The 19324-nt window shown below is 38.2% G+C and overlaps 1 protein-coding gene across 1 annotated transcript in view; it reads right to left on the bottom strand.

Annotated features, from left to right (window-relative positions):
* Window positions 1-19324, bottom strand: part of LOC139445311 (E3 ubiquitin-protein ligase HUWE1-like) — a 92982-nt gene that overhangs the window by 63206 nt on the left and 10452 nt on the right. The window contains exons 3-13 of the mRNA XM_071226434.1: window positions 16048-16143; window positions 15400-15519; window positions 14719-14879; window positions 13870-13948; window positions 13373-13435; window positions 9047-9121; window positions 8320-8433; window positions 7246-7345; window positions 6555-6655; window positions 5784-5845; window positions 5031-5119 (exon numbers count right to left, since the gene is read on the bottom strand). Coding sequence (XP_071082535.1) covers window positions 5031-5119; window positions 5784-5845; window positions 6555-6655; window positions 7246-7345; window positions 8320-8433; window positions 9047-9121; window positions 13373-13435; window positions 13870-13948; window positions 14719-14879; window positions 15400-15519; window positions 16048-16143 — 1060 coding nt within the window. The remainder of the gene's footprint in view (window positions 1-5030; window positions 5120-5783; window positions 5846-6554; window positions 6656-7245; window positions 7346-8319; window positions 8434-9046; window positions 9122-13372; window positions 13436-13869; window positions 13949-14718; window positions 14880-15399; window positions 15520-16047; window positions 16144-19324) is intronic.

The following is a 19324-nucleotide window of genomic DNA, read 5'->3' as shown; positions in this document are numbered from 1 at the left end:
GATTAAAGATTTAGTGAGTATTGAATCTAAAGGTAGGGATAAACAGCTGATAAAGTAAGTGACTATACAAGAAATTACTGTGCGCGACAGATCGCGCCTTGATTCTTTTATGAGGGGCAATTTGATTTTTTTTAGTGCGAATCGCGCAATCGCGTGGCCTGGGTTGGACACTGTGGGCTTAAAGTGTGGAAATAATCGGTGTGGACACAGGGGTGCAGATTTATTATTGTCATACCACACTGTTACGTCAAAACAAATAATAATGTTTGTTTGTTCGGGTATTTACTTTAACTTTAAAACCTTTTGGAGATTCAGATCAAGAAAAGAATCCCAATACCCGATGGTAGCAATAAGAATCCTACAGTACGATGGGTGGCCTTGCTCACTATGTCAGTGTACCCTTATGGCATGGTTCATGCTATCAACTTCTCAATCTTACATTTATTTTCTAAACCATAGACTACAGAAACAGTCAAGTCAAATGAACAGGTATTTATAGAACATATCTAATATTTTTTTTGTCATGGCTATTGTATGCTGGAAGAGCCACCAGGGCTATCCCGTCTATGACAATCACCATATTATTCTAGCATTGTCAAACGACCAATCCGAACCACTGGGACACAGACTGAAGATACACAATGCAAAGGCTAATTTATTTCAAACATCAATCTTTGGGCTTAGAGGGCCAAGTAAAGCCAACATGGCAACTTTGCAGATTATACTTTAGGGCATACCTAATCACAAAAGCTTGACCAAAATTAAATATAAAAGATGGAAATAGTGTTAAACAGACAATAAAAAACGACAGATGAAATTGTCTGCAAAATGAAAACATTTGCCACTGAAGGGTCCCTTTTACTGGGCTTATAAGAGGTTCCAATTTCAACGACCATGACAATCGGACCAATGCCCCAATATGCCTGCTTTCGCCTTAAATATTTTAATACATTTCAGTTTATTTCTTCTGTCTGTTCTACCATTTGATTACCGTGTCTACAACATATGTCAGCTTATGCCTTATTAGTAATAACACTGAAGATGCCTTCAGTAGTTTACTTAGGGTGAGTGAGTGAGTGAGTGAGTTGGGTTTAACGTCACTTTTAACAACATTCCAGTTATATCACGGCGTGTCAGCTTAATGTGGGAGGAAAGCCCGAAGTGGTAAACGTCTGTTACCTATTGCTATTTTAATTATTTACAATGTCAAGATCAAAGGTAATTTCCAGTGGTAGAAACTAACCGTTTTAGCACTTATAATGATAACATATAGCAAACCCCTTAAAAATGGCAATTTCTACTAGCCCTTATGATACTTTTACTATTGGGCAGTTTGGCAAGGACTATAGAACTAGCACCAGTTTTAACGCTGACTTCACACATTTAACAATGTATGCAATGTTGTTATTTTTGTAGGATTAACACAAATAGAACGATATATAAACGGCTATGAATCACAAGATAGAAAAAAAGTGGAAACATGTCAGCCAATGAAAACAGTTGCTATGCTGTGCCGGTAGCTTTAGGCCACACCCCCAAGTAGGTTTGTTTTGAAAGATGATTACGGAGCGCGCGATTAAGTACTTTCACTTGCACATTTGAATACTTTCTTTGAATATTTAGAAGTTTTCTCTCTCAAAATTGCCAAAACATACCTAGGAAAATTGATATTTGCAAAAAAAATCACAATCATCTTTTTCAGTTTACTTGCCCTTTAGAGTGTGGAAATAATAAGCATGGAAATGAAAGGTGTGGACACATAGGGTGCAGATTTATTAATGCCATAGGATACTGTTATGCAAAACAAATAATAAGATTATTTGGCCAGAAACTTTTGTTGCATTTACTTGACCTTAAAACCCTTTGGAGATTCAGATCAAGAATAGAATCCCAATACCCAATGGTAGCAATAGGAATCAGACAGTACGATGGGTGGCCTTGCTCACTGTGGGTCATGCTATCAACTTCTTAATCTTACATATTTTTTTCTAAACCATAGACTACAGAAACAGTCAAGTCCATTAATTTCATTTTCTTCACTAATAACATGTACAACTGATTAAAATATTGTGTAGAAAAGGTAACGAACATGTATTTATAGAACATATCTAATATTTTTTGTCATGGTTATTGCATGCTGGAATAGTCACAAGGTCTACCCCGTCTGACAATCACCATATTATTCTAGCACTGTTAAAACGACCAATCCGAACCACTGGGACACAGACTGAAGATACACAATGCAATGGCTGCTTCATGTCAAACATCGATCTTTGGGCTTTGAAGGCAAAGTAAAGCCAAACATAGCAACTTTGCAGATTATAATATCCCAAATCATTAAATAGCACCAGTTCACCACTAGACTGATCTGTATAGCAAGTTTTATCTTGAGATGTTCAACAGTCTTGGAGTTCTGCTCCAGAAATGAGCACTATCCTCATTTTCTGTTTAAGTCCAACTTGTCGTCATGAAACCAAAAAAAAAAAAAATCCCAAATCATCAAAAAGCACCAGTTCACCACTAGACTGATCTGTACAGCAAATTCATTTAGAAATACTCAACAGTTTTGGAGTTCTGCTCCAGAAACGAACACTAGCCTTATTTTCAGTATAAGTCAACTTATCGTCATGGACAAATATAAAATAAAATCTGAAAAAAATAAATCCCAAATCATCAAAAAGCACCAGTTCACCACTAGGCTGATCTATATAGCAAATTACAATAAGAAATATTTTTAGAAGTTCTGCTCCGGAAACGAGCACTACCCTCATTTTCGGTATAAGTCACACTTGTCATCATGGAAAAAATAAAAAAATAATTATAATAATATAAAATTTGAAATCATCAAAAGGAACAAGTTGAGAATTAAGTACAAATTGTCATGTGGAAAACATGAAAAATTAAAATGCCACAATCTGTAAATAGTTTAACTAGTCACTTCAGGATCCACTTCAAGATCTGTTTGATTGACTATTTTTGTTGAAAAATATGGAAAGCTTCTGTGACACCCTCCATAAATGAAATGATTACGAACAGACTGACAGGCAGACGGACAGAAGAGACGTTGAATATATCCCATCGCATTATATGCCGGGGAGAATAATAAAAAGAATAAAAATCCAAAATCATCAAAAGGACTCATTCCCCACTGGACTGATCAATATAGAAACTAAACTAAACTAATTTTAAATATTTACCGTATATCGCTGTGTATAAGGCGAGTTTTTCGTACCTAAAATGAGGGGGCTAAGAAGGGGGGTCGTCTTATACACGGAGTCGAAGATCTCACATTTTTTTCCACTGGCGATGTCAACCGGCGTCCGATAGCCAGCCCAGCATTTGACGATAAAACTTCGCATTTCGTCCTCAATAACTGTTTCAATAACTATTTCCATACATAAACATGATTTGTATCTCTTTTCCTTGAATAAAGTTTAATAATTTCTGCAAATAAAGTTGAAATGACCCTCGCCTCGATGCAGATTGTCAAACCACCTGACACGGTAAAACAATCAACATCCGTGAGTAGAGAGCCGGAAGTACTGGTAATTTGCATATTGCACATGTGACCTAACATGTGATAACCGGTGAAGCTGAAATCAATTCCCGCTGTTTTTATAGTTGTATTAACAAGTGTTGGAGACGGTGTGTACAAGTGATTGTGGAATAAACACGCTGAATGTGAAGCAAACATAAGCCTAGTTAGTTACAACAAAGTTAATTGGCGATTAATTGCTCACCATTGTCCCTTATATGTTATTACTTCATAAATGAATTTTATTTTACGGGCACCAATTTGGTGTTGTACCGTGTAAACACAAAATGGCGACGAGTGCTGGAGTTACACACGCGACCTATCATTGTAGAAAAAAAACAACGCAAGATAAATATATTTTTATTGCATATATAAGGTTTGTGTGTGCACTTGTGATGTGTGCGAAATATGCATCAGTCGGAAAGCGCATGTTAAATCTCCAAAGTAACTAACTAACTTGTGATGTCCGTGTGCGAAATACGCTACAGTCGGCAAGCGCACGTTAAATCTTCTACTGGTATATCAGTCAGACTTGTGATGTGTTTCATTCTAGGTCGCCTTATACACGGAGTATAGGATTTTGGGTTGATTTTTAAGGCGTGTACAGGGGGGTCGTCTTATACGTGGGGTCGCCTTATACACAGCGATATACGGTAACAGAGTTTTGCCCCAGAGACAGAAAACGGACAGCGGACGGACAGACATGGTATCTCTATATCCCCTGTTCTTGAAACTTGGGGGATAAAAATGAATAAGGCATCTGAACAGCAAAAGGTACCAGTTCAGCACTTGCCTGATTGATATACAAAGTGTCATGAAGAAATACTGAACGGTTAATGAGAACCCAACCCTCATTTGAACCTAAGTGAGTAAGTAATTAAAAAATTGAAATAATCTTGAATAGCAAATGACACCAGCATAATACATGCCTGATTTGTTTGTAAAGTTTCAAGAAGAAATACTGAACAGTTTATGAGTTATGCTCCAGAAACAAAAAGTGATGGATGGATGGATGGCTGGATGGATGGATGGATGGAGCCTTGTTTGAGTGGGGGACAATAAAACTGATATACACATTATTTTTAATGAAGTATAAAAGGCCAAGCAAAAGCTAAATTAGATACTGATTCAGTTTCACTATCTATTAGAAATAGAAAAAAATATGTGGGGCCCCCAACATGCTACTAGGTTTTTGTCCATTGTAAAGACTGATCCATCTCATATATATAGGGTAAAATTCAAACAGTAAAAAGTGCTCACTAACATAATATCATTCTACATCTGCTCAACATGAACATAGCATGATTATCTTTCTGTAACCGGTACAAACTTCATTATAATGTCAAGGCTTAACACAGAAATGTGCCCTACAGCACCTTTCTACAAGTGAAAAGACCTTATTTTTATAGCATTGGTAAACGATCAATATGACACATCAAGCATGTCAAATTGCAGACATTCAATGCAAATAAGTGAGAAATGAAAAAGTACTCACCTATCATGTGTTGAATACATGTTCGTACAAGCACAGGTAGAAATCCGTGGTAAGATGAAGCACCAGTGGCATCTATAATACTGTTTAACCTACAAAGACAGTGTGTAAACTTGAACAACACAGTAAACATCCTTTCAGTCCAGGAGGTAAGGTGAGGTGAGGTGAGGTGAGGTGAGGTGAGGTGAGGTGAGGTGAGGTGAGGTGAGGTGAAATTGGGTATAACGTCACGTCCAAGATTATTGAACTGATATAGCGACGCGTGTGTGGCTGTTTGTACTAGTCCGTACTCATGCCGATTTATAGTGCTAGCTCACTGAGATACCATGCCGCAGTTTAACATGAATACCCCACTCAGACACAGTATACTGAATCCGATCCGACCAGTCCTTGTTTTAGTTCCTTAATGCAGAGCACAAGACAGGGTAACAACAAGTACCATCTTTTAACGTCTTTTGGTATGACGTGGCCGGGGACCTTCCGCTCTCTGGGCGGACGCTCTACCACTAGACCACGGAGGCGGTTCCTTTCAGTCAAGACAACAGGCCTCCACAACCTTCACTAAACTGTTTCTATGCAGTGTTTCTACGGCTTCTTCCAGAAAGGGAATATTTACTTACTGTGTTGGCTCTGAAGTTTATTCTAGATTTTTTTACATTTCTTATTGCTCAAACAATTACCACCACATCTGTTTAACTCCTTTTATTAGTTCCCTATGAATTTATCATATTTGGGAGTTAATGGAAATGTCCTTACTTTGGATTTCTCTCAAGGTGTATGATAGATGTCAATGTTCTCAAAGCAGCAGCTTTGATGTCCTGAAAAAAAATGAGAGACTGGTTAGTACATGGCAATCACCTAATGCTAAACAAATGCAGTAGAGGAGAGGACAAGAGAGGAGAAGAGAGGAGGAAAAGAGAAGAGAGGAGAAGAGAAGAAGAGAAAAGAGAAGGAAATGAGAAGAGAAGAGGGCAAGAGAGAAAAGAAAAGAGTATAGAGGAGGAAAAGAGGACAAGAGAAGAGAGGAAAGGAGAAAAGAGAAGGGAGGAGAAGAGGAGGAAATGAGAAAAGAGGAAAGGGAGGACAAGAGAGGAGGAAATAAGAGGAAAAGGACGAGAGAAGAGAAGAGGAAAAGAGAGAAGAAGACAAGAGAGGAAGAGGAAAAGAGAAAAGAATGAGAAGAGAAGAGAGAAGAGAAGAGAGGAGAGAGAAGAGAGGAGAAGAGGATAAAAGAGAAGGAAAAGAGAAGAGAAGAGAGGAGGAAAAGGACAAGAGAGGAGAGAGAAGAGAGGAGAAGAGGATAAAAGAGAAGGAAAAGAGAAGAGGAGAAGTGATTTTTAGAGTGAGAGAGATTTTATTTATTACTTCATATAAAATAAATATTAGTATATTTAAAGATTTGCTTGAAGCGTCTTTATTCTGCTCTTTGATGGGCCTGTGGTGTTGCAAGAGTTAAGGATAACCAATTGTCATTCTGGGTATTTGTTTACGATAGAAATAGGTTCCTGTCATTTCAATAAAACTTACCACTAGGTTAGGTTCTTTGAGTTCCACAATATCAACAAGCTCCTCTATGAGGCCTGGATACAGGATCACATTCATATTTTCTTGAATAGCATTTGAGTACACTGTAAACAAAAATATAGGTTATATTAATAACTATCAGTTTAAATGAGTCTTAGATGAGGTTCAAACAATCATTCCAAAATGGACTTGCAAAATGAAAATGTACAGCACAGCAAATTTATTTTGGGATAAAATTGATACATTTATCAGAAAAGAAAACTATTACCATGAACAAAGAGTGAGTTGGGTTTTATGCCACTTTTAGTAATATTTCAGCAATATCACAGCAGGGGACACCATAAATGGGCTTCACACATTGAAACCCATGTAGGAAATCAAACCCGGGCCCACTAGGTTACCCCATCGTCCCTATGAGCAATGGAAGATATTATTCACATACTATGTGTGTTTGTTTAATGCTGCAGTCAGCAATATTACAGCCATAAGATGGTAGCCCGTAAAATAATCAAGTCTGGACCAGATAAGCAAGTGATTTGAGCAACGATCCATGCCGTAGGGGTACGATAATACACAATAAACCAAGTCACCGAAACTGACCACCAGATCCCTTTGGTTGCCTGTTACGACTATTATAGGTTGCTGGGGACCTATTCTAACCAAGAATCTGCACAAGGGTCATTCACATACTAACCAAGTATAGCAATAGCTTGAAGTCTGGCCTGAACACACTGCACTCTGGCCTCATAGTTGGAGAACAAATGGGCCAGGCGTATGTGAGTGTACAGCAGAACCTGAAACAAACACAATCATGTATTTATTAGAATTACACAAACTACGAGGCAGAGAAAGAGTTATTTCATTTGTATTACAGGTGAGAGGATCGCCCACAACAAGCATGGGGAAAAGATGGGCTGGTGTGACTATGGGATGCAACTCAACATGTGGAATTGTGCTGTCTAAGACATGTGGGAAACTTGTGCAACATCTTGGCCCTTAAAACTTGAAAAAAAGAATATCTTAATTCTCTACAAGGTGGGTAAGCATAATGTGGGAGGAAAGCCATTTATCACTGAGCACAGGAATATTGCTGACAAACCAAAGATCATAATCAGGTCTAATCTGGGATTCAAACCTACAAGAATGATTTTGTCAATCTCCTCCCAGAGAAAGCCTTTTCACAGAGCTCTCTAGACTATCACTGCCACCAGTCACAGCTCCATGCTGACAGGTGACACAACCATGCATGGAGTTGAATTCGCAACTGACTGACTGTTAAGTTTACAAACAAGTGATGACTGTCTTGACGCCAAATACACTTCCCACAGGTAAATGATTTTCTTTGTCAATTGGAATTTCTATTTCATTTCAACTATCATGAAAATGGTATAGTAAGAATATTGGGGGGGGGGGGAGTTGGGTGATTTTTTAACCAATCTGATTAAACAACAAAACATAAATTCATCTAGGAAATATTAAGTTATTTGCAAACCTTTTTAAAATTCACCATGCTGGCATTCTCATAGACAGACACAAAAATATAAATGTCACTACATATGGGGTTGGAAGGCAAATTTCAAGATTATTGTCATAGCCGTGTCCACACAGGTGGCAGCAATGTTACAGAGAGGGAACAAAGGTGGCATGCACTGTTCATGTTCTGTTACAACCAAGCACTACTCTGCATGGCGAATTGTGGCAGCTTAGCTGGGCACATATGGCCCCTTTTGGACTCTATAGTCCACCGCATTGCTCTACCATGACTGACCTGTTTATCTGCAGGTATACTGTAGTTCTCCAGTTGTTCCATGATGGTTGATGGGAGAGAAGCAGCCTTGTCAACATTGTCCATGTGAATACTTTGAATTGAATTTGATGCACCCTGCAATCAAGAAAACTTGCAACTACTTCACATTTCAAACAGGAACCTGCTGTTGATGCTCTACAAACATTTACCTTTCACCTTGTTAATACTGAATAATTTCACGTAACTTGACCTGCATTTGATGACTTGTGTACCCAATGAATTTGGTTAAAACAATAAATATTAATTTCGTCAAAGGTATACAAAAAGCAATGATGGTTACACCAGGCATTGACCTTTTCTGGAACTGAGGACAAAAAAATGGTTACAAGAATACAAAATGTCATGGCTAACACAAATCAGAAGTACAAATAGTACTACTTCCAACTACGCAATAGCCATAGTACTCTAGCACTGGTTAACGACCAATCAAAACCACAAGGTTTAGACTGGAGATACGCAATGCATTTAAGTGAATGCAGTCTGCAAACTGGCGTATCAGATCAACAGAAGATAAAGTCATCCAGCATGTCATTATGAATCCATACCATTTCAGGCAGGGCCAAACTAAATTTCAGCAAAATAACAGCTGAGAGCTGGTCTTTCCATATAGTCATGTATTCAACATTTTACTTGCCTTGATAACCCTCAAATATTGAAAAGGATATAATTGAAAAGTAGTCCAACTTACCTTTTTTCCAGATTTTTCATCTTTATTTTCTGTGTAGAATTCAAAATGTAGAGTTGTTGCACTAGGTGGAAAGTTCTGAAAAGATTGAAAAGCACATGAATGAGGTATCATAAACATATATATAACATCCGGCCATCTAACATCTAAGCCATTACTTAAGAAAATGCATTTCTTATTTATGGGGTTGAAAGAAATGCTTAACCAGAATTATGACTGGTTATTGAAAGAATACAAATGGAAATAGTTACACGCTAGTTTTACAAAAAGCTTTGCACATTTATACACATAGCCTTAAATTTTACATTAAATTGTATATTTATTAATAGTGGGAAGATACAAGGATGTATCAGTGGACCCGATTTTATACTTTTCAATACAAGTATATATCATAACCACACAAAGTAAAAAGTATTGATTATTACCTTAAATATATTCTTTAATAAATGTTACACCAAATACTAATTACTAGTGAAAATGAGTAGTAAAAAGGTAAATATTTTCATTCATTGAGCCATACTTGATACTGTCAACTGTATATCGTTAGTGTGTCAGCTATTTGGCCATCCTGTCTATTAAAAAAATGGCTTAAGCACCACATATAAGGGCATTTGCAAGTATCGTGATACGCATCGGATCGTAAGCAAGGTATCGTGACACATATTGTATCATCCCGGTCTTAATACTTATATAATTACCTGTCTCACACTATGCATTTTTTCCTTCTTCTTTTGATCCTTATGTGGAAATGTGCTTGAACAAAGTTTCCATCTTCTAGAAACAAAATTCACCCAAAGTCTCTATTTGTCGATGGGCCAGCGTCCTGTCATCTATAGATCGTGCAAGTGAGCTCCCAAGCAAACGGTCAAGGCATCAACAAAGAGGTGTTGGGCCAGGACGAACAGCTGCCAAGCGATTCAGCATGCTTGAAGGAATTCTGCCTAGTGTGTAATTATTTACAACCTAGAGAAAAGTTCAGAAATGTGATATGCAAACATCCCTCCACCTGGGCATTGAAAACTCTGTCCTTGCTGGGACTACTATCCTCTTTCTGCGGCTGCATAAAGCTTGTGGAGCAGTGATGATCACAAGAGCTCTAGAGCAGGCAAACCAGTTCATGTTCTTGGCCAACACTTGGTAAAAGCTCCACACGCCCCAATCATGTGACAAAACAGAGAGAACTCTATAGCAGACGAACAAAAACATTGTCCCGAGTTCTGATGAAATAACGGTGTACGTGCAGCCAGTTCCCTGTAGAACAAGTATTTGTCACAGAGTGACGAAATATCCCCCGCCTGTACACCATAGTACCAAATATGAAGACAATCCAGCGATTAGTTCTTGAGATATTGTGGCAACACCGTTATCCAACTCCAAAAGCAGATATGCCTGCTGTGACCTTGAAAATGGGGTCAAGGTCACCAAAACTGACTGGTGTCTGCGGAGTCTGTATATACACCATAGTTCCAAATATGAAGACAATCCAGAGATTAGTTCTTGAGATATTGCGGCAACACCGTTTTCCAACTCCAAAAGCAGATATGCCTGCTGTGACCTTGAAAATGGGGTCAAGGTCACCAATATTGCGGCAACACCGTTTTCCAACTCCAAAAGCAGATATGCCTGCTGTGACCTTGAAAATGGGGTCAAGGTCACCAAAACCAACTGGTGTCTGCGGAGTCTGTTACCTTGAAAATTAAGTTAATGTTACCTTGAAAATTAATTTAAGGTCACGAAAACCGACTGGTGTCTGCAGAGTCTGTATATACACCATAGTACCAAATATGAAGACAATCCAGAGATTAGTTCTTGAGATATCGCGGCAACACTGTTTTTCAACTCCAAAAGCAGATTTGCCTGCTGTGACCTTGAAAATGGGGTCAAGGTCACCAAAACTGACTGGTGTCTGCGGAGTCTGTATATACACCATAGTTCCAAATATGAAGACAATCCAGAGATTAGTTCTTGAGATATTGCGGCAACACCGTTTTCCAACTCCAAAAGCAGATATGCCTGCTGTGACCTTGAAAATGGGGTCAAGGTCACCAAAACCGACTGGTGTCTGCGGAGTCTGTATATACACCATAGTTCCAAATATGAAGACATTCCAGAGATTAGTTCTTGAGATATTGCGGCAACACCGTTTTCCAACTCCAAAAGCAGATATGCCTGCTGTGACCTTGAAAATGGGGTCAAGGTCACCAAAACCGACTGGTGTCTGCGGAGTCTGTATATACACCATAGTTCCAAATATGAAGACAATCCAGTGTTTAGTTCTTGAGATATCGCGGCAACAAACAGGTGGGACGTACGGACGTACGGACGGTCGTGAATACTATATCCCCCGCTTCGCGCTTTCGCGCGGCGGGGGATAATGAGTGACGTGCCCAGTGCATTAGTAAGTTAATAATGTTCCCTTGATAATGTCTATCTTGATCAGTACACATGTCAATCTTCTTGAGCAACAGATTGAACTAACGCTGAGGATAGTCTGGTAATTCTGTGAAGTAGGTAAAGGAGGGCAATGCCAATGTAGACTGTCATAACGTTTCCAAACTGACACAGCCAATCCAATTCAGGCGATGTGTAGCTGAATGAGTGAGTTAGTTATAACTTATAGCAATACTCCAACAAGATCACATTGATTCTTATATAAATGTCAAGGCAATAGAATAACCAGTCTTGATCATACAGTATGGTGGGTGGTCAGATAAATGGGGGACACACACACGCTGTGGTCTTCATAAAGTCAGGAAAATCTGTGGAGAATGAAACGGATACTGCGCCCTCCATCGATAGTGAAGTGATGGTAGATGATGTGGTCTTCAAAAAAGACAAGGGAAGTACAGCAACAATGGACAGACTGTTCGCGTGGGTTTCTTGGCTGACAATAGTACAGAATTCTTGAAATGAAGCCTTGAAACCCGCCGATCCATCAAATGCTTGACAATTTGGAAGGCAGGTCATAAATCAGTCTCGTAAAGTTGGCGACATTGCTGACATTAAAAGACAGAACATGTGCCCTGATTTCGATGTTGATGTCGATCCTGAGGGGAGGAGTGTAGTTGTTGCTCCCCATGTCAACCCAGAAGCATGTCAACAGTGATCCATGGACTAATCCCGGAGAGGCGTATAACGATAGAAGTCAGCACAAGAGCGGTAGTCAGGATAAGGTGACACAAAAGGGTAGACTGCATATGATGATTCAGATGCAGACGTGGGGGGTATTGATCCCAGCTCTGTTGACGATACTGTATTCGCTATGCTAAAGGTTATCCCTGGAAAAATCTTGTGGCCAACTTATCAAATAACTTGTAGAAGGAGAGCAATACCGAGGCAAAGATCAATCTGCCAAATCTGAATTGGAATACTCCTCCGAATAATGGTGATCGTCGAGCAGGAGTGAACCATGACGAATCTGTATCTCCACTGCAGGGTCAATCGGTAGACCTGACGATCCGGAGAAAGTTGATCCCCCTGACGTCAATCATGTAAGTGTCAATCCTGCGAGCGGCGACCCATAGATCTGAAATGTCGATCCTTTGATGAATGATCCCAAGAGCATCTATCCCTCAATTGCTGATCCCTGGAACGGCAACTCCTCGAGGAAGCGGGGCCATCCCTGTCCGAGACATGAGAGCGATCCCGGCTCTGTTATTTCTCAAGAGCAGTAGAGGACTAATTTGTACGGGTTGAAGTCGGAATCCACACCGTCAACTTTGGAGCAACTGCGTCCTGAGACGAAGTGGTCGGTTCAGCAACGACAGGAACATCCCATGGGGGACAATGAGGGACTTGCAGCCAACTACTTGAAGCACTCGGAAGGTCAACAGTAGGGGGTGTCGAAGCTGGCTTGGACGAGTCTGTGGTGTGCTTTCTACAGGATAGTATTGTAAAGGTTGATACGAAAGAAGTAGCTTACGCAAAAACAACAAAAATGTAGTCTGTAAAATTCAAAACATGTCTCCACGATGAGAATGATGTGGTAGAGGTAGTCAGGTGATCAAGTCATGTAAGCTCACAACGCACAAGATCACAGTGCGTGACCCATTTGCTTTGGGGGTGAACATGGTGATGCTGTGATGTGTTCAGTGAATTGTTTTTTGAAGCTGGAAACTTTGTTCAAGTATGTTTTCACATAAGGATCAAAAGAAGAAGGAAGAAATGCATTGTGTGAGAGGGGATAAGTTCATAAATTCAGTTTTCTATCAGATCATAATGGCCAGCAGATGTAAAGACAAATACCAACACAGAAACCCACCTGATGTACGTTTGGACAAAGAATTCTTTACAGTGGCATATTTCAAAATTGTCAGGGATCATACTTACACTCAAAGCCAAATTCTTGCAACATTCCGCAAGTCCAAATCCATTTTCCTTTCCTCCCCAACTCTGAAATAAGGACATATTTATTATGAAACTAAACTATTAGTTAGTATCACTGGTTATGACAGAACATGTTCACAAGCTTCAAATTGTTAGCCTAAAGCATATATTTTCAAAACATGATGAGTAGCATCTTCCCTGTTTTGCCTCAGAAACTGTCATGACTACTTTGTACAGGAATAGCTACAAGTTCTATTCCCATCTAAGCATTTTTCTTTAGCACAGTTGAACAAGTAAAAAACACTGGGAAGAAACTGAAGATACACAATGTACTGGATCATCTTGCAGTTCTTTTGTTAATGTGAGAATGATGGGAATGTACAATTCAAATACATGTATCCTCCATCTTAAGCAATTATTTTTATTCAACACACAACCTGTCTCAAAATGTAGAAAAAGATCTGCAACCCATTCTACAAAGGACAATACTATCTAATTACCTCAGCTAGATGTGTCAGTCTCACAACCAGGGCTTGTTTCTTATCTGGATTTAAACGTGTTATGAAGTTGGACCTTTTGCTGAAAATAACAGAAAAATAAAATAAATCACAGAAAATAACCAGTTGTTTTTTTAAACTAAAACCATGTCTTCCTCCTCCATTTTTTTATAAATACATTAGTTCAAGTTGTTAATGTAAATGTGTTTGCAAATTAAAAAAATAGCAAAATTATTGCCTGGAAAGGTAATGGTTTCATGCAACAGAAGAAATTTAATAAATATTAATTGAAAAATATATAAACAATATAAAGGTCAAAATGTGTAACTAGCAAAAGGCCCCTGTTCAGCAGATGAGAAATGCATATGCCAAGTTTCATTGGGGTTGGGAGAGAGGAAAAGGAGACAGTAAATGGACAAATCAAACAAACAGATATAACATCAAGATGGCAAATGATAAAACATGTTCAGATGTTTGCTGCTTGAGGCATGACAATATCTAGCAAATGCAATCAACAGGCAGTGATTACAGTCAGTCACAAATGTGGGCTGCCATCCAAATTCTAACGATACCATTGATACAAGATCGTCATGTTTGTCATCTTACAATAAAATTCAAAAGTAACTCTTATCATGTCTTTTTCAGATCATTGCAATTTTTGGAAACAAATAACAAACTTCTGCTTTTTATTTTAGTGTACTGGCGTTTGACTTGGCTGATGATATAGCCTTTCTAAAGACTTCTGATTTTCATAAAACCTAGTTACTGTTGCCTTTGTGCATGCAACAGGCATTGGTACTCAGGACATATTCTAGCCTGTAATCCCTACTAAAGGGACCGGTTGATATTTACCTGAATACATAGAGTAGATTTAGAACACCAAGCACGACAGTCATGTCACAGGAGGCCAGCAATGTGGTGAGATGTTCCATGGAGTTGTACAGGTGACGAGAGAAGCTGTGCTCAATGAGCAGAGCTGTGAATCGCAACACCTCAAGGAGGAGGGTTTTGAGCTGAAAGGAAATACAGTATTGAGTCAGTCTAGAGGCATCAATTCACATACTTTTAACTCTTAACACATGGCCAAGGAAGTGAGATTTTTCCAGTCAAGGAATAAACTACGAGTGCAGCTTCAGGATTATGACCAACAGCGAGATTGCTTTACTTGCAACAATGTGTTTACACATGTCAGTGTGCAGCATTAGAAATTATCACTAGTCCTGTAGTCCTTGCCAAACTGCCCAATAGTAAAGGTATCATACGGACTAGTAGAAATTTGCCATTTTAAGGGTTTTGCTATATGTTATCATTTTAAGGACTAGCAGACTGAAACTGTTAGTTTCTAAGGCTAGTGTGTGCATCATTTGGCCATGACACATTATGAACTATCTTGAATGCTGGATCTTGCCATAACATAGCACCATCACCACCTGACCGACTGCATTCCTAAGAGACACCACTAACAAACCATAATCTTTTCAATCTAATGTAACACACATTGTTCTTGAAGATTTAAATCAAACATCCACAAACCTTCTCATTTCCAGAGACATCACAAGCAAGAGTCCATTTCTTCTCAGTCTCCTTCTTACATGCCTTTTCCAATACATCATCAAACAGGTCGAGTATATCGGACCAGTGATACAATTCACACTGAAAAGAAGATGTGGTCTCATACAGAACTTGAAATTATTAATCAGAATAAAACACTTCATATAAAAAAAATCTTTCTATTATTAGCACAATTAACATCATTGAGGGCGATTTAGAAGTTGGAATAATAAATTAGGATAATTAGAAGCTACGTTTGAGTGTAGGTTCTGACACCGTTATTATTACTTTTCAAGCAAATGACTGTTATCGAGCACTTGTTTGATAACTGTGTTAGAACCAATCAAAAAGGCACCAGTTCACAACTAGACCTATCAATGTACCAAGTTTGGTGAAGAAATTTAGTACACTTTTTTTAGATCTGCTCTGGAAACAAGCACAACCCCCACTTTCAGTCTAAGGCAAAGTTGTTGCCATGGAAACATGAAAAAATAAACTTTAAAAAAAAAATCCCAAAGTATAAAAAAGCACTAGTTCACCACTAGACCTATCACTATTCCATGTTTGGTGAAAGAATATTGAACAGTTTTCAAGCTCTGCTCTGCTCTGGGGATAGCAAGCAATACATACCTTTCCAAAAGTCCATGTTTTCACAGTTCGGAGTTCAGCAAGAAGATCATCCTCCGAGGATTTCAACTTTTCTATCAAAGTTCTGCAATCGGCAGGCTGTAAAGAAAGATAATACTTAAAGATAACCAATTGTTTCCTTCGGGTAGACTCATTCACTTGAGTTGAACTTATCAATGGTGTTTTGAGGATGCTGAGTAATCAGTTAATACACAACGTCTTGTTAGTAGACAAAAATCAAGTAATTGATCAGAATTGCTTATCGATAAGACAGTAAGTTAAAGGTTCTGTACACTGTTTTAGGTCACAATATTTCATATCGCTCTGCTGGAGTGAGTGAGTATGGTTTTATGCCATATTCCAGCAATATCAAGTCGGGGGACACCATAAAAGGGCTTCACACATTGTACCCATGTCGGGAATCGAACCCGTGTCTTCCATGTGACAAGTGAACGCTTTAACCACTAGGCTACCCGACAGCCCCTCGCTCCGCTGGATAAAATAGCAAGAAGACTGAATGCTACGGAGGACGATTATGTAAATCATTGTTAAGGGTCTTGTTTCACTCACAGTAATTTTTTTTTTTTTTAAAGAGATTCCAAACAGAATTACATAATAACGCAGATACATTTCACAAATATTCTGTCGAAATGTTGAGTTATACACTTATTTCTTTTGTCATCTCACAGCTTTCCATGCATCAATGGATATGTTAACATATGGTAATGATGTGTTGAGCTGTTGGGACAGCCTTTTCCAATACGAGCAAGCTTAACTTTCCAAATGGAAAATGTTATGTTGACTGATAATTGAAATTAACGACAACCCTTACTATTTACACTATTTTCATTTAACTAAACTATTGTGCTTTGGTGACATTCTGATAACGAATATTCTCGTTAAATGCGGATGTTATCCTGTTCTATTTCCATCAAATTATGAAATGAACGTTTCGGCTACATCTTTCTGCTTTGGTTTTAGTAGTGCATTTAATTCGTCAATTAAAGCAACTTTCTTAGCAAGGGAAAGTTTGATACACTTTTTCTTTGCAAATCCCTCAGCAAATGCAATTGATAATGACAAGTTGTGTTTACCGTTATTTATTGACATTGGGTTAATCTAATTAAGCTGAGGGGATCAGAGAAAATATGAATTTGACTGTGCAATTTGGACAGATTCCACTGTGTTACAAAATACTAATTGCATACATTTATACACTTACAGAAAAGGACATATTTAAAATTAAGTAATTATTCTAAAATATTCTATACTATATAGGGATGGGTATCGGAGGGTCACAGTGTATCACAATATTTTGAGATGCACAAGGACATATTGAGATACATATCATGATATGTTGTGTAATTCTAAATTTTGATTTCAGAAATTGTGGAAGCATCGCTGGTGAGTTGGTTAGGTCGCCATCTCTGTGTGTTGTCGATAAAGTGCCTTACTCTGAAAAGTGTGGGTTCAAATTCTGGATGGGACTCAACCAAAAAAACTAACTAGAATTTGTACTTTAAAGAGAAAGTGTTATTCCAAAAGTAACACGTTATATACAGGTGCAGTTAGAAATTTCATGAAAGAATGATTTTATTATTATCAATAGGAAGTCATGCATCCATTTTCCCATTTAAACTACGGTAGATGCTTTATGACTTAAGGTCCTATATTTCAACATATGTTGCAACTTATTTTATTGTAAGGATCAAATTTCAATTCAGTTTCAATGTCACAAAGTACAAATTTTTTAGAGCTATCTTTATTTGAATTCAATGTTTGGTATTTTATTTGGGTTCCAATTCGTCTTTGTATTTTACATTGCAAAAGATGTAACATATTCTATGCTGGGAAATTTAATTTACCTAAATTAACAACTAATTATGTATGTTTGGACTGTCACTACTTAGAAATCCCAAACTGATAAGTTAATATCCACCATTTTGATCATTTTCTGGTCCAAAACATTACCATGTTATAATATAACTTTTAACAGTATTAATAAAAAATAAAACCAAACATATATAATAAAGTTTGGAGTGGTCCTTTTCAAAAGAGGTTTATGTTCTAATCATTGTTAATAGATAATGATTATCAAAACAATGTAATCATGAGTCATATGAAATAATACATACAATTTCAACCTATCGGGACGTAGGTGTTGCTAGGTTTTCTATTCAACAGTTGCTGCTATTTAACTGTCGGTTGCGTTTAGCCTTCCAGAGTCGCATCGTCAGTGTTAAGTCAAAGTCCATCCATTTTTTTCGTAAGGCGATATACGCATAAGTCTGTCTCGCATGCACTTTACTCAATAGCTGCCCACATGTCAACCGTCTGTTGGCCGAATTCTTCCCCATTCTAGTTCTCATTCATCTTTGTCAATTGGGGTGTGTCCTTGTTGTCTTCTGCCATAATGTCGACCTAACCTAGAAATATTCTCGTCCCATACAAATTTGTCAGGTCCAACTACTCAAAGGTTCCAAAAGCAGAATACAGTCTGTTGCCTGGAAGTCTGTCAGTCACGTTGTCAAACAGTATTTACACATTGCCTAACTCTATCAGTGATACGTATCACAGAAAGATTGAACCTTAATTTACCAATATACCAGTAATGGAGGACAAAAAACATGTTTTTCTCCTTTTTTAACATTTAACATTAATAGTAGGACACTAAAATATGTGCAGTAATAAATATACAGTGTTTATGAAGGTTGTTTTTTATCTTAGCTAGGCATTTATCACGAGAGAAATTGACAGGTAAACAAATATGGCTGACTCTGTGAAATCAGCATGGGACTCGATACTGATATACCATGGGCCCCTGAAGCAGTATGGTGATATAACTGAAACACCAGACCCATATAAATAGACCCGGTGTTTCAGTAATATCACTCTCCTGCTTCAGGGGGCCTTGGAGAAATACCTGTGGTGACTGATGCTGACCGATAGTGTCTGGTCATCCTTGCAAGTTGAGCATACACTAATCGACAACAAAAACACATGACAGTCTGGTTGCTGCTCTTTATTTTATATTCTTTGTTGTGATATCCGGTCTCAGGTTGTAGTGTCCTGTGAATACCTTACAAAAAATATCTGGTTTGCAATTTTTTAAATCGGACATTCTGCAGTCAAAATAAGACAAGTCCGACGCACAGACCGGCTTCCAGATCCCTGACCCTCAATAATACAAGTTACTGAGTGATCATACTGGAATTCCTGTACTGCACAGCAACCATTCAACATCACTGAACATATTTCATCATAATTTTCCCATGAAATT

This window comes from Haliotis cracherodii, unplaced genomic scaffold, assembly GCF_022045235.1.
Source record: "Haliotis cracherodii isolate W230 unplaced genomic scaffold, xgHalCrac1.p SCAF_6, whole genome shotgun sequence".
NCBI lineage: Eukaryota > Metazoa > Mollusca > Gastropoda > Lepetellida > Haliotidae > Haliotis > Haliotis cracherodii.
The sequence above is the reverse complement of the archived record's forward strand: the minus strand, read 5'-3'. Positions and strand labels throughout refer to the sequence as shown.